Genomic DNA, 15,161 nt, shown 5'->3' on the forward strand with positions numbered 1-15,161 from the left:
AGAGGGGAAGGTGATGTAACAATGGGCAGGGCCCGAAACAGAATGACACACCTCCCCACAGAACACCCGCCCACTATAGGGACTAAACTATCCCTGGGGGTCATAACAATACTACATTTTCAGTTGTTCATCCAGCATGTTTTGATCATTTTAGCTACATACTTTCATCATGCTTGTCACCCCTTGCACATTCAAGCCTCTGGTTTCCTCCATGGTGTGGCCCTAATGGTGTGGCTACGCCTGTTAATTATGTCTCACCTCTCGTTTCAGCCCTCATATGGATCACTCCAGCTGCCTCCCATCATTAGTCCTGTCTAAGAGTGTTTCCCAGTGCTGTGCTCCCCAGTTCTGTCATTAAAGTTATTCTGTGAATGTTCTGTGCTTTCTCTGTGTTCACCTGCTTGTGTGACTCCTCACAGTCTGCCTTTTTTGCCCTATTCCCGTGTACTTCATTAATCCCGTAAAACCCTTTTGCATTCATCCTTGCGCCTGTCCTCCATTTTCTTGCTTGCAGGACACAACAATGTTACATGTATGTTGTGTGATCATATAATTTAAAAATAATTCTATTCCTTTTGTTTTAATGGTTTAAGTGTTGTTTGTGTTGGAGAAAATTAATGCTGATGGAAAAATTGGAAATACAGGTTATGAATCAAGCATTTCATGCTACACAACTGCAAGAACAAATATATTATAAAAACACAATTTTACATTAGTTTAACTGAACAAAAATTCCACAGTGCAGAAAACTGCTTTAATAAGAAAATGTGTGAACTCAGGCCAGTCTGTGAGGCTGTGCGAACACAAACACACACACACACATACAACAAAACACGCATGCACACACAGTACTGCACACACAAAGAACTAGGATTCTTGGAGTATGCATGCTATGCTACTGCGCTTCGGGAGTAGTGGTCAGAAGTTGTACTAGGCGGAATTGGTACTCAAAAAATGTGTGTGTATGAATGCCTGAAACGAAAGGTGAACTTCCAGCGGAACCAGGGGAACAGTGGGAAAGGAATAGAAATAAATAAAATGCAACAAGTTACTGGAAATACTAGCGGGCTGACAGAGTAGTGGAGCTGTAAATACGAGTAAACAGTGTTTATTCAGGGCAGACGAGGAAACACGGCACACAACATTAATGACAGATCTGGGGAAAACGGACTCAGACACGGACTAAATACACAGAACACATCAGACTAATGGAAAACAGCTGGGCACAAACCAGGGAAGCACACGTGGTTGATCAGGGGGCGTGGCACACACGAGGATGACATTGGCATTTGACATTATCTAAGATAACTATTTGTTATTTATATTAATACCAGCTAAAAAAGTCATGACCTCCATGTTTTCTGATCTGGCCTAACTAGTTACTTATGTTGCATAAGCTTGCTAGCTAAGTAACAGGAAAAAACTAACAGGCTTTTGGAATTTGGATGATATATTTTGGAAAACCAGGTTTATTGGCTTCATTTGGAAAAATACAATCATAGCTGGAGGTTGGAAGTGCACTGCGTGACCTGGGAATAAATGTTAAAAATACAAGGAGTAAAATTTATTATCAGCACCTTACCCCCCACCCCACCCCCACCCTTATAGCAGCTGTCATGGAGAAACAGACACATAGCCCAGTGCTGGTTTCATGCAGTAGGGGGCAGTGTAGCAATCCCAGAAGTGTCACTAAAGAGGCTTGTTGGTGACATGATTAGGACTGTTGCCATTGGCAGGGCATTCGAGCCCCACTACAAAATCTCCCCAGCAGAGTCGCTACACTAATAAGTAAATGAACACGATACACATGTTGGCAATTACAGTATTGTACAACAATGCAATCTTGCATAAAGATGGCAGACATCCTGCAGGAAATTCAATTTAAACTGTCTACTGTGTAGAAGTGGGGCTGCCTCAACAAAAACGTTGTGCAGAGACATTATACATTAATTGCTACTGTTGTTAAACAACGTAATATTCCTCTGCCACAATGTTATCTACTACATTAGGCCTACCCAATGAAAAGTAATATAGGCTTAATATATTTTTGTACATGCATTTGCATGCGAAACATAGATATATCCTCAATGACAAAATAAAATGACCTTAATGACGTTTTCAACACACAGCTAACTTTTTTTTATTGGTAGTAGGCCTACTGTGTTTTAGTGCCCTTAAACGTATTATTTACCACTGCACTACATGCCCTAGTTCTTTGCTTTATTTAATTCTCTTCCTGCCAATCTCCATCAGATTGTCTGGTACTACAATGGTAGCCAAAGCGTGTTTATTTCCTCCTCAAACTACGCATTCACAAACAGTGTAGTTACGGCCATTTTTCAGCCATCCAAGGGGTGTCTCACGTACAATTGCACTGTATTGCCACAATTTTATACACCGATATATTATTCTACCTATAATATAATCTCCATCTTAAACTCCAGGTGAGAAACTGGAAGTTTATCATAAAATGGTAATATTTTCTATTTGTTTTAATAACCCGGACATAAAAGAAAAGCAACAAAAATGAGAAAATACTCGATTTATAGTTAACATTTTCATGCTGTACATGCTGCTTCCGCCGCAACCAAAGGCGATCGCTTCCAAAATCGTGGTGACTCATGCGGTGCACGTATAGCTGCCCAGGAAGAAATCCGCTGTAAAACCAGTTACAATTTGGATTGAACCTAATGCAACGTATTAAGGAAAATAATACATATTAAACACCGAGTTAAAACCGTTGCTTTTCCCACCCGTTTTCTCCCCTACCGCCCCTTTCTCTCATCGCATCCCCACGCATGACAGCGGTCGCTTCGTCAGCAGCGGATATTGGGATCGTCGCATGATGGAGCCCCATTTATTGCTCCTTTTTCTGGGGGTTTTCTCCATTAAACTAGTTGGCATGCAAGGTTTGAGCACAGAGGAAGACCAGTCTCAGGATCTCGAATGTAAAATGAAAAGTGTCACCGTGTCGGCGTTGCCTTTCCTGCGGGAAAACGATCTGAGTATCATGCACAGTCCATCGGCCTCCGAGCCCAAGCTCCTCTTCTCTGTCCGGAATGATTTTCCGGGAGAGATCGCCGTTGTGGACGACCTGGAAAACACCGAACTCCCTTATTTTGTTTTAGGTGAGTTTGTATAATGATGAACAATGCGATCGATTCCTTTTCTGTATGGGCCCTTGTATCCCGCAAATGCACCGCATCAATGTATTTTTCAAATTTATTGTCAGGAAGATCTCGATGGCATGATTTACATTTTGCTGCATATCGCGCTTTTCTTAGAAGGTTTTAAGGTGTATTGCATTAAAAAACTCCACTAGGCTAATAAAAATGTAATACAAGTGTATTTTTTAAAATCAGTATTAGGTGTGATGAGCTCCATTTAACAATAACAGTTCATATAAACAACGTATCGCAAACCATCGCTAAACAAGTATATATATTTTTTTTGCTTTACTGAATCTAGGCATAACGCATACAATAAGAAACTGCTGACACTTAAACTTCTGAATATTGATTTATTCATCGTTGAATAGTAATTATTTACACGTCCTGAGATAAAGTTTATCTAATTGCACTATGTATACATTACTATTAAACATAACATTTATACGTATAAGTACTTTTCTTTATATGTTAGTATTTTATATATGTAATCAGTTCATGTACATTACCTCTATTATTTATTGTGTAACATAGTTATATTGCATACATGTAATTGACTTCTGTGTAGCTGTCCATGGGCCTGATGTGACAATTTTTCATATACAAAAGCGCAAAATCAAAACGTCTGTCGAGACCGACAACAGTGCTTTAAAGAAATTTGAAATCACACAGTAAACAGCGAGAAATGCAGTAGCTGAAATGACTTCGAAATGATTGCTGTTGCAAGAAGTTTCAACAGATGTGTTTGACCGTGCTGCCTTGCTTAGTGTTGCTGAAAAGAGTATGTTATTATGCATAGACTTGTGTGCATAAATCATCACACGGGAACATTTGAAATGCAAGTGGGCAGTCTGGTAAATTGAAGTTTCTTTTTATACATTTTTAGATTTGGGTTTATGTATAAGGTAAAGATGGCAGTTAATATAACACAAAAATGGCACTAGTAGTTCAACAAATTGCCAAAAAAGTAATGTGCAAAGATTCTTAAGTACATCACCATTTTAGTTTTACCTGATTGGTCTCTGTGAGGTATAATTCTTGAATATGACACTAATGATCCATTAAAGCAGTGAAGAACTGGTATAAAGACAAGAAACAAGACGTTAATTTATACCTAAAATCCATTGCCTTTTTTGCATCCAATGACTAATCTCCATCTCTGGGTGTAACAGAGTGCCCATCCTGGTTAGGATAGCAACATACACACATTATATTACACACTGTATGCATTTGGATGATGTAAGGAGACATGAATATCTTTGTAACTTTATAAAAGGGAAACAGGCAGTTTTAGGAAAAGCACGTGACACATTCTGAATGTAATGTCATCTAGTGGCAATGTCTGTATTAACCTGTACACATCCCTCTACTACTCACTGCTAGTTAGGGTTATTTCTGTTTATCAAAAAACAGGCGCAAACGTCAGCCTGATCAACGAACTGTACTTCTTACAGATTAACCATTTAACCAGTAAGTCCTGAGTCTGTTAATTTACTGTTATTGGATATGAGCCAACAGGAATGAGAGAAAAATATAACGATTTCACAGTACAATGGATAACAGTTTGACAAAGGAACAAATTACAAGTAACAAATACATAATGGGGGTCACTAATTATGACAGAGATTATTGCCACCCTTTATGTGCAATATAGAATTGCTTTAATTGGAGTTTGTCTTGTCAGGAACCTGACATGTGCTGTTTAAAAAAAATGGACATTTTGACAGTTTCGAGGTGAGGTGATATTCAGGTGATATTAATGTTTTATTCATATAGAGAAACAGATAGTAACCCAGCTGTGGGCATTGAGGGAGATGTATTTTATGCTGTTAGGATTCCCAGGGGGAGAATTGTTACAGATATGCCATAAAGCACAAATTTATGGGATTTGGGATCACCTAAGTGACGTGTATTTTTCAATTCAGTGCAGTTCAGAGAAAGGTTTTAGTTTTCTGTTTTTTTAGTAGATTAGTTAGTTCACTGATTAATTGTGGTTTGATGCTTAGTATATCAGTTCAGTTATGAAAATGTATGCTGTTTAGGATTAAATCTGAATTATTCACTCTGTAACACATTCAGGAATATTCTGAATAATTCATAAATTAATCAATTTATTTTGACTCTGAGTACGCCAGCTGAGAGATGAGGTAGAGTGACAATTAAAAAAAACACAAGCAAACACAACAATTATATCTAGTAATCAGTAAACAATACAGAACGTAAACACTTTACTACTGAAAAATCCTGCATCAGCCTCGAAAATCTTGGGTGGGGGAGTCAGGCTGAGGGAACAGGGGGAGAAGACAGTCGAAGTCAAGGGCGGAAGCAAGGTCTCAAAACCAGAAGGTCTGTCCTGGGAGTGCTTGGTAAGGCAGGTACATGTACAGACACTGGGAGATTGGTGCACACGCTCAATGGGAATGAGATCAGGGAGAACCTGCACACAACTCCACACAGAAGTGGGATCAAGGAGAACCTATGCACAGCTCCATGTAGAAGGGAGATCAGGGAGAAGTTGCACGTAACTCCACACAGAAGGAGGAACAGGGAGAACCTGCAAACAGCTCCATACAGAAGGAGGAATAGGGAGAACCTGCACACAGGTCCAAACAGATGGGGGATCATGGAGAACCTGCACACAGGTCCACACAGATGGGGGATCATGGAGAACCTGCACACAGGTCCACACAGATGGGGGATCATGGAGAACCTGCACACAGGTCCACACAGATGGGGGATCATGGAGAACCTGCACACAACTCCACACAGAAAGGGGAGATTTAGGTTCTTCAGGAGTTGTGCAATACATGGAGCAAATAGTTCTTGAAATTAAAATGTCACACATTTCATTTAAAAAAAATTGTATCCATGCATGGTAAAAAGAGTGAGTTATTTTGGGTCATGTACAGCACTGTACCAAAAGCACATGCACACGGACACAGACACACACACTCACACACACACACACATACACACAGATTACTGTATGCAGCCATGCATCACTTAACAACAGGGATATCTTCTGTGAAATGTGTCAATAGGTGATTTTGTGGTTGTGCAAGCATCATGAAGTATACTTACACAGACCTAGATCGGATAGCCTACTGTTTTACAGTAAACTTTTGTTTATAAGTTGAAAGAGTACGTTCTAAAGTACTGATAAAAAGTACATAGCAAATACATAACCCAGCAACATGGTTGCTTATTATCATTATCAAGTATTATGTACTGTGCATAATTATATGTGTTATACTTTTATATGACAGGCAGTATAGGAGGTGAGTTTATTCCAGCTTCACAAACATGTCAGTAATGCATTGGGGTACGATATTATGATGGCTTTCAGTTCCATTATAATCTTATGAGACCAGTATCTTATCTGGTCCATCATTGACCAAAATGTCATTATGTCGCGCACGTGCTTGTAAGTGTGCATGTGTGTATGTGTGTGCATCTGGATTAGGTTTATATTATATTTTGGGGACCAAATTATTCTGCTGGGGGACTTCAGTGCTCACATGGGTAATGATAGTGTAACCAGGAGGGGTATGACTAGGAATATTGAATCTAATCTAATCTAAATCTAAACCATTCAAACAAGAGTTACTGATCATTGACATGTTTTCTAATGTTACATTATATTGTTATTGGGTAAATATACGATTACTATCCAGATAAATAGCTTTTATCATATTCTTTTGGGTACCTAAGACATTTGCAAAGTACTGCATATTATAAAAGCACCATCATCATAACATCCATCCATCCATTTTCCAAACCGCTTATCCTATTGGGTCGCGGGGGGTCCGGAGCCTATCCCGGAAGCAATGGGCACGAGGCAGGGAACAACCCAGGATGGGGGGCCAGCCCATCGCAGGGCACACTCACACACCATCCACTCACACATTCACACCTATGGGCAATTTAGCGACTCCAATTAGCCTCAGCATGTTTTTGGACTGTGGGGGGAAACCGGAGTACCCGGAGGAAACCCCACGACGACATGGGGAGAACATGCAAACTCCGCACACATGTGACCCAGGCGGAGACTCGAACCCGGTTCCCAGAGGTGTGAGGCAACAGTGCTAACCACTGCACCACCATGCCGCCCCTCATCATAACATTTGAAACCTAATGACTGAATTTTGAATAGAACTGGTTATGGCATCCAGTGGCATAAAACCAGTGACTACCAAAGCCACAAAATACTGTAGAAGGACAGGTTTTGGGCTACAGTTGAATGTTCTGGAGCCAATGGCCAACACCCATCATATGAAACTGAACCCAATCTACTACTGAAGTATTACAAACATAATTACTCCTTATAATTGGTGCTAATTGGAGACAGGAGGAGTGAAGCGTAATTAAGTATATAGTGTGTAGGTCAAAGCATGACTGCATTGTCTTTTTTTTCCTTTGTATGTTACAGAGTCATGACTGATGGTGGGAAAGGGTTAACTACAGGCTGAATGTTAGTGAAAATAACCTAGATATTATTTTCACAAACTGTAAGGAAATAGACAGAGTGCCTCAGTGTACAACACCAGCGCCTCATGCCTCTAGGGTTGGGTTGAATCCGGTCCTGTTCTTCTTGTGTGGGGTTTGCATGTTCTACTTAAGCATTGTGGAAAGGGTTCTGACAATGTCTGACAATCAGTGTTCTGCCAGATATTCAACACCACAAATATTTGATTAAAGGGAACTTGTAAAAAGAAAGGAAGCTAAATTTTGATACAATGCCTCTGAAGGTCACCTAAAAATTCAGTATTTGGTTGCAGCAGTTATAGTATCACCAATGGCTACAAAACACTTACTGTAGTTATTGAGTCCAACCAAAAGCTTTATATAGTTACATGGTGATACTTTGGAGGAATTTTGGCCTAGTTCTCTTTATATACAAAACTGCATTAAATCAGTGACATGGTTGCTGGTGGATGGCAGCACATTTTATTTATAAATGTGATCCATGATATATTCAGTTGGTTAGAAAAAGCTAAGAAAGATGACAAAAATCATTCATGCACCTATCCCATACTGCTTAATAATAATAATAATAACAACAATAACAATAATAATAATAATAATAATACATTTATTTTATACAGCGCTTTTCTAGATACTCAAAGTCACTTTACAAAGGCTGGGGCGCAACCTGGACAGGATGCCAGTCAAGCAAGGAACATTATGAAATAAAATAGGATTGTTATATGGGGAGCTGCACGCTGGCTGACCCTGCACTCTGACCCCCAAACATGATGTCACCTCTCTTTGTCTGTGTGTCTTCTGGAGAGCAAGATAGGATTGACAAAAAGACAATTTCCCCATGGATATCAGTACATCATCACTATTCTTTTCTATTTTAAAATGTCCCTGCTTTACGTAATAAAAATCTTAATTTGGATAATATCTAATTATGTTTTGAATGACTGTGTAATTTCAGGGATTCCCAGTGGCAGGTACCAGAAATGAGCTGCATTTTCATTTTCAGTATCTATTCTTCAGGTGGTACCAGGCTGTCCTCTAAACAGTCAGTAGGCACTTTTACTTTCATCAGCTTGACACAAAATTGACCCTCCCCTTCTGTTTGAGAGCCTTGCCTTCCAGATGACAGTGGCTGTGTTTATGAGGAACGTGAAGTAAATGGGCAGAGTGAATTATATTTCAGCATTTTTCATTTGTTTATTCTCTTTGCTTTTCTCTTTGCTTTAGTCCTACTACCTTAGATTGTTGATATCTATTATTATAAAAAAAAATAGTTTTGCTGGAAAATGAACCTCATGAAATATCAGTATCAGTATTAGTACCTTTAGATAAGTACAGCCCTGCAATTAAATTGCTGAAATTATTATTAATACTAATTTGCTCATGGGGTCACCAATAAAATATGTCTTTACATCAGTTTCAAAGACTAAGATGATAAACTTTCTTTACAATGAATAGTTGGGGCAGGAGCAATAAGCCTATTTACAGAATTATGCTCCACAGATGAGCAAATAGTTAAAAACCACGTGGAGGCAGCTGAAGGCATACAAATCAGAATAAGAATCTAAATCTGTGGTCCAATTACAGGTAGAAAGTCGTAGGGTTGACCTGTGTCAGGTTCAGGTCAAATAATCGAATCCAAACCAAAGACACAAAGCAAGTGATGAAGCAAGCAGGAGTCAGATAAGGAAAACAGATCATGAAAGATGTACTCTGCATGGTGGATACCTCAATACTTCATGAGGAAGTCAGCGAAGACCAGGTACTTTTATAGGCCAAGGAATTATGGTAATGAGCTCTGGGAAGGCAGGGCTGGAGCTGACTGGGTGTGGCTGGATGGATACTTGGCATTTAAATTAATAATTGATCATAGATACTTTCAAGACATGGAAAAAGTTCTTTTAGAAACATGCTGTGCTATATAAATATGCATTATAAATAAATATATAAATAAACCATGCATCCATTCATCCATCTTCCTGCCATCTTCCAGGATCAAGTCAATACACAATAAGTGTTAAAATCACTCCTTAAGCAATTCCTTTTACAGTAATTGATGGTAATGAAATTGTGATCCCCTTTCAAGAACTGATGCCCACAGGACACCTTTTTCACTTCAGCGTTTAGCCCCAATGTGTGGTGCTGTCAATAAATGCCATTTTTCCTGAGGCACAGTCCGCTGCCAGCTAATGTTTCCATGGCAACTGTTTGCCACCTTCCCTTTTGCCTCGGCTTTATTCTGTGGAGTGGCTGGCATTCATACCGGAAGGCACTTTCTCTATGTTATTTCCTATTGATGATCTTTTAGAACTTAAATACAGCAGATATTGGACTGTCACAGTCTCTAAAATATATATTTAAATCATAATTCCTCAGTAGTTACTGTTGGTGTGCAGTATGCTTAACTGAAATAAATGTTTATTTATATACTGTAACTTGTCCTTCATCTCTTTAAATAGCTTCAGTTTGAAAATAGAGAGAAGAGTCACATGTGATGGGGTATATTTAATGTTCGCAACTAGGCACACATCATCTTTTGTAAGAATCACTCTGGTAAGGCCAGAAAAGAGAAATGAGATGTTTTGATATGACATGGTGACTGGATTGGAGGAGAAATTATTAGGGACGGCATTTTCACTTTTGGTGAGGATGGTGGGGGTCTCAGACATAGGCGTGCGCATCAGGACAGAATGGAACAAGCCATTTATAGTGCAATCACATGAGGAGCAGGTGAACCCAGCCCCCAGCTGTTCTGAGACACCACACACGCGTACTATGTCATGCCTTTATTAAACTTCCATAAAGAAATTTTATTAACTGTGTGTTAATAAATAAGCAGCGAGTATTAACAGAGGTAAAGTATGATATCCTTAGAAATTATTTAACAATAAGAACACAGACCATTTAGGGAGAATTCCTATGGTAAAAGTTACATATCAGTATTAAGAATCCATTCATCCATCCACCCATCCATCCATTTTCTGCCTGTTTATATTGAACTGGGACATGGGGGGACGGGCAGTCCAGGGCGATCCTACAGCAGGCAGGAAAGGACACCAGGCTGGGGTACACCCAGGATGGGATGCTGTCACGATAAAACAAATCACAAGAATTAATACTGTTGCTTTCAAATTTAACAAAACAGCTTGGAATGGAAATCAGGGGGCTACAAAGGGAGATTTCAACCAGATACCGAAATCTGTAGCACAGGATTTTAACAGCATCAAACTTCAGTGTCACTATGCGTTTAGTTTGCTAGCTTATTAGCGACAAGCAGCTGGTGAGATATTTGGTGTGAAATGGCTTCAGCTGCTAATAACAGACAGAGGTGAAAGTGGCTGAAACTTTAGAAAAGAGTCAAAAAATCCTTAACTTACGGTGTGAGGCTTCAGGTGACCCTAACAAAGATATTTAATTAGTTATGGGCTTATCTATACCCACTGTGCATGCTGTGTTTGTTCATTTTGTTTGTTGGTTGCGTATTTGTGCCATATTTTGGCTTGAGGATGCAGGATTTCAGGAAAGTGAAATATAAGCATATGTTTGATTTATGAATTTAACTCGCTCTAGGACTCCAACAACCAAAGCTATGCTTACACAAAATATCCTGATCAACAAGTAAAATAAGTAATAAACTGATTAAATAAGATAACGATAACATATTATTTAATTTACATAGGCATAAAATTAGCTTTACTGGCATCGTAAACTTCTGGCTCCCTCTGGATTTCCAGTTTTCGACAGGACAAGTGATTTCCTTGGAACCTTACCATGCTGTTTAAGAGAACATTTCAGTTAGCCCAGCCAATCAGCTTAGTTTATGAAAATATCCAAATAAGGCAATGTTATCTGCATGCTTTGTTGGTCCTTGGGGCTGTCATGGTGGCTAGGTGGGTCATAACTGTGGCCTCAAAGCTCCAGGGTTGTGACTCTGATTCCTGTCTTAGTTATCTGTGTTATATCTTTATACTTTAATAATATATACTCTTTATACTCTTAGTTATCTCTTTATACTTTAAAAATATAATATGCCAACAAACCGTAGTCCTTGTGCTCTCACAAACTGATGAGCAATGTGCTGACCTTCACCGCTACAGTCGTGCTTTACCAATCTATCTAGTAGAAAGGTTACCTAGCAAAAGGTCTTACTAAATAACATGATTTTTTTTTAAAAATTTGATAATGATTTTAACTATGTCTGTCAATAAAGTTGCTACTGTATACAGAGATTCAGATAGGATGTCTTTGTATACAATGTCACCCTATTTATGGTCTATGGTGGAAACGTGAATACTAAACTCTGGATTGGCCACTTTTGGAAGGCCTAGCCCCCACCTGTGGAGATAATTTCATGCCTTAACATTATGTAGGTTTTACATTGGACTTTTGGAGAGTGAGGTCACCCCCTACAAGAAAATGTGATGTGTCATTTTGAATGCTCGGTTTGAAAAGGTCAACAAAGTCTTCATATTCATATTTTTACGTTATTTTTTTAAGTTTGATGTCTTGAATTTATCTTTTAGGAGAGTGGAGAACATTTACTTGTTTTATATTTACAATGTGCAAGTAAGGATCAGAGGGCCAGGTCACCTTCTTCCTGGAGCATTCGGGATAAAGGGCCTGACTAAGAAATCACTTTGCCAACCCTGACATGTGAATGGGCGACTGTTTGACCATGAGCACAGAACCACACACCACTCTCTTTTATTTTGTTCATTTATAGGAGTGCTTCCCAATCCGGTCTACAGGGACCCACAGCTGTTCGAGGATTTTGCTCTTTCTGAGCTCCCAGCCAGACAGCACACATTTTTACAAAAACATGGATTGACTGTGGGTCCCAAAGGACCAGATTGGGAAACAGATTGACAGTGTTAATGGAGACCATGTATTGTTTTAATGTGTGGTGTTGTCAAATTTCACACAAGCAAATGGATATGTATGAAACACAGAAATTGAGCATTTTTGGTGTGAAGTATGATGTAGGGTTTGATAGAAATGGTGAAATTGTGCTTAGTGCACAGTGTGGTTCACAACAAACAGGTTTTATTGAGAAATCAGAACGCAAAAGCGGTGAACCGCAAAATAAAGGGACTCCAAGGTAGAGCCCTGCGCGGGACTGTTTTTTTAATCCCGCTCCCGCCCGCTCCCGCCCGCTCCCGCCCGCTCCCGCCCGCTCCCGCTGTCTGTCTCTGTCACTCCGCCCGCTCCCGCTGAATTTCTGACCATTACCGCCCGCTCCCGCTGTCTGTCTCTGTCACACCCGCCCGCTCCCGTTGAATTTCTGTCGAATCCCGCCGGCACCCGCAGATGCATTAACGGATATACTGTACGATGAAATAAGTTTATATACATTAAATGTTCTATTCTAATAGAATAAGAACTAAATAAATAAAACAAATTCAACAAAAATCTCTCAACTTTGAATCGCAAATAAATGTAAACTGAGCCCAAAAACTAATCAGATGTGCAAATATCTGCACAGTTATTTTAAAAAAGACAATAACCAAATCTATACAACAAATGTTAAAATATCACATTATTATAAACAAACAAGAGCAGCTTAAAAACAGAAGAGAACCCTGAACCTTATTTCAATGAAATACATTTAAACTAGCTGAACATCACAATTTAATACAATGGCTCAGACCAAACACGAATACATAACACAAAATAAATGACATCAGTTACATTCTCCATCCTGCCAAAAATCTTGGGACCCGCTGTCTATTTTTAGCTGCCCGCTCCCGCCCGCGGCAACCTTAAAACCGCCCGCTCCCGTGAGATTTCCATTCCGCAGGACCCGCGGGATCCCAGTCCCAATGCAGGGCTCTACCCCAAGGGGCAAAGAACAAAATTTAAAAAACAACTTACTAAAAGTAACACAACTAGGGAACAGAACAAATCAAGGTGTAAGACTGGAAAAGAATCGCAGCTACATACACGCAGCAACAATAGCACTAAAAACTGGAAGGACATGGGAACTGAACACTAGTTAAACAGGAACTAACACACTGCAACAGAACACTACTGACACAGGGCAAACACAATCACTGGAGAGAAAAACAAAAGCAGACACTTAAACATGCTGATAACAAGGGCTAACAAGGGGCAGATGAGAACTACTATGAACTAAGGACAAAGAGGAGCAGGTGAGGTCAATTAACAGATACAGAAAAGGTCCAGGCACTAAGGAAAACCAAATGAACAGGAAACCTGGAGCGAAAAACAAGGAACTGAAATACCTATACAAATGTTAAACCAGGAGAACAAACAACCCGCAAATATTAAATAATGATTAGTTAAGACTGGTCCCTGACCAGCCTCAAACCACCGCCAAAAGAAGAGCTGGTAGAAAAAGTGGCTAGCCACTCAGTCCATTAAGACACACAGGGGGTTAGGGTCTACTTTAACATGCTAGGGACTAAGGAACACAGGAAGGCAGAGGAGGGAACAGGTAGGCCAGTGACTCCTGCTGGTCAACCAGGGACAAGACATATAGGACAGGGCCAGAAGGGCACTGATCCTGACAGTTACAGCTGTTAATAAAGATCTAGACAGAAAGCCAGCCTGTTTTTACTCATTAAAATATAATAATCACTTATCATTAAAATAATGTTTAAAAAGTGTTATGTTCAAATATATGACCATGGACAGATTTTTGCCGACACAGAGCATTGTTATACTTTAGTGAATGTCACATGCAGTATGCCAGAGCATTTACTTGAAACCTACATGGATGGCTGAAGCACAGCTATACCCATGGGCGTAAGCGTGCATTCTTTCGGGGGATCATGTCCCCGCCAACACTAAGAAAATACCAATCTGGGGGGACGGCCCCGATATACAATAGAAAAAATTTTAAACGTTTTCTTTTTATGAACCCTCTCAATGGATCTGCTCTCTCATTTTCTATTTATTTTCAATTTATATCCATTTGTTAAGGAAAACAGAAGTGTGTGACCCCAATTGTACACTGTAGCACGTCTTCCTGTGCTGTGATAGTAATCTGGCAGGTGTTTCAAACTGGTCACTTAGTGGAGGTGAGAAATGGACCAAGAATTAGTTAAAAAGCAGAGAAAACCGGACATATGAGTGTTTTTTTCAGACAGTAAGGAACTAGATACATGAAGAGGTAATGTTAGCTTAGTATATGTGCCCTTGAGAGGTACAGTGGGCTATCCCACATTTTTGACCCCTACCCCCTTTTTATTGAATATTTTTAATTGGATAAGTTGTTATTATCTAAGTCATACCTCTGTGCTACATATGATATATATCAATTGTAGGGTATGGGCACACTGATTTTTGACTTTAGAGTTCATTTTCTCAAAACTTTGTTTTTGTGGGATAGCCCACTTTCACCTCTCAAGGGCACATATGAAGGTTAATGATTATTGGACTACAGAACTACATAGTGCATGGCAGGGGAAACCATGTACCATCAAAATAAAGTTCCATGCCACACAGAGAGCCAGGCACAGGGAGAGGCATGCTGAAAGCAGATGTCAGACA

The 15,161-nt window shown here is 39.6% G+C and overlaps 1 protein-coding gene across 4 annotated transcripts in view; it reads left to right on the forward strand.

Annotated features, from left to right (window-relative positions):
* Positions 1 to 2,613: 2,613 nt before the first annotated feature.
* Positions 2,614 to 15,161, forward strand: part of astn1 (astrotactin 1) — a 152,690-nt gene continuing 140,142 nt past the window's right edge. For 2 of the 4 annotated variants that reach the window (XM_048989538.1, XM_048989539.1), the window contains exon 1: positions 2,614 to 3,128. In XM_048989538.1, the coding sequence (XP_048845495.1) occupies positions 2,843 to 3,128 (286 nt within the window). In that variant the 5' untranslated portion in view covers positions 2,614 to 2,842. The remainder of the gene's footprint in view (positions 3,129 to 15,161) is intronic. The other 2 variants (XM_048989540.1, XM_048989541.1) reach the window with 1 other exon arrangement.

This window comes from Brienomyrus brachyistius, chromosome 21 (assembly GCF_023856365.1).
Source record: "Brienomyrus brachyistius isolate T26 chromosome 21, BBRACH_0.4, whole genome shotgun sequence".
Classification (NCBI taxonomy): domain Eukaryota; kingdom Metazoa; phylum Chordata; class Actinopteri; order Osteoglossiformes; family Mormyridae; genus Brienomyrus; species Brienomyrus brachyistius.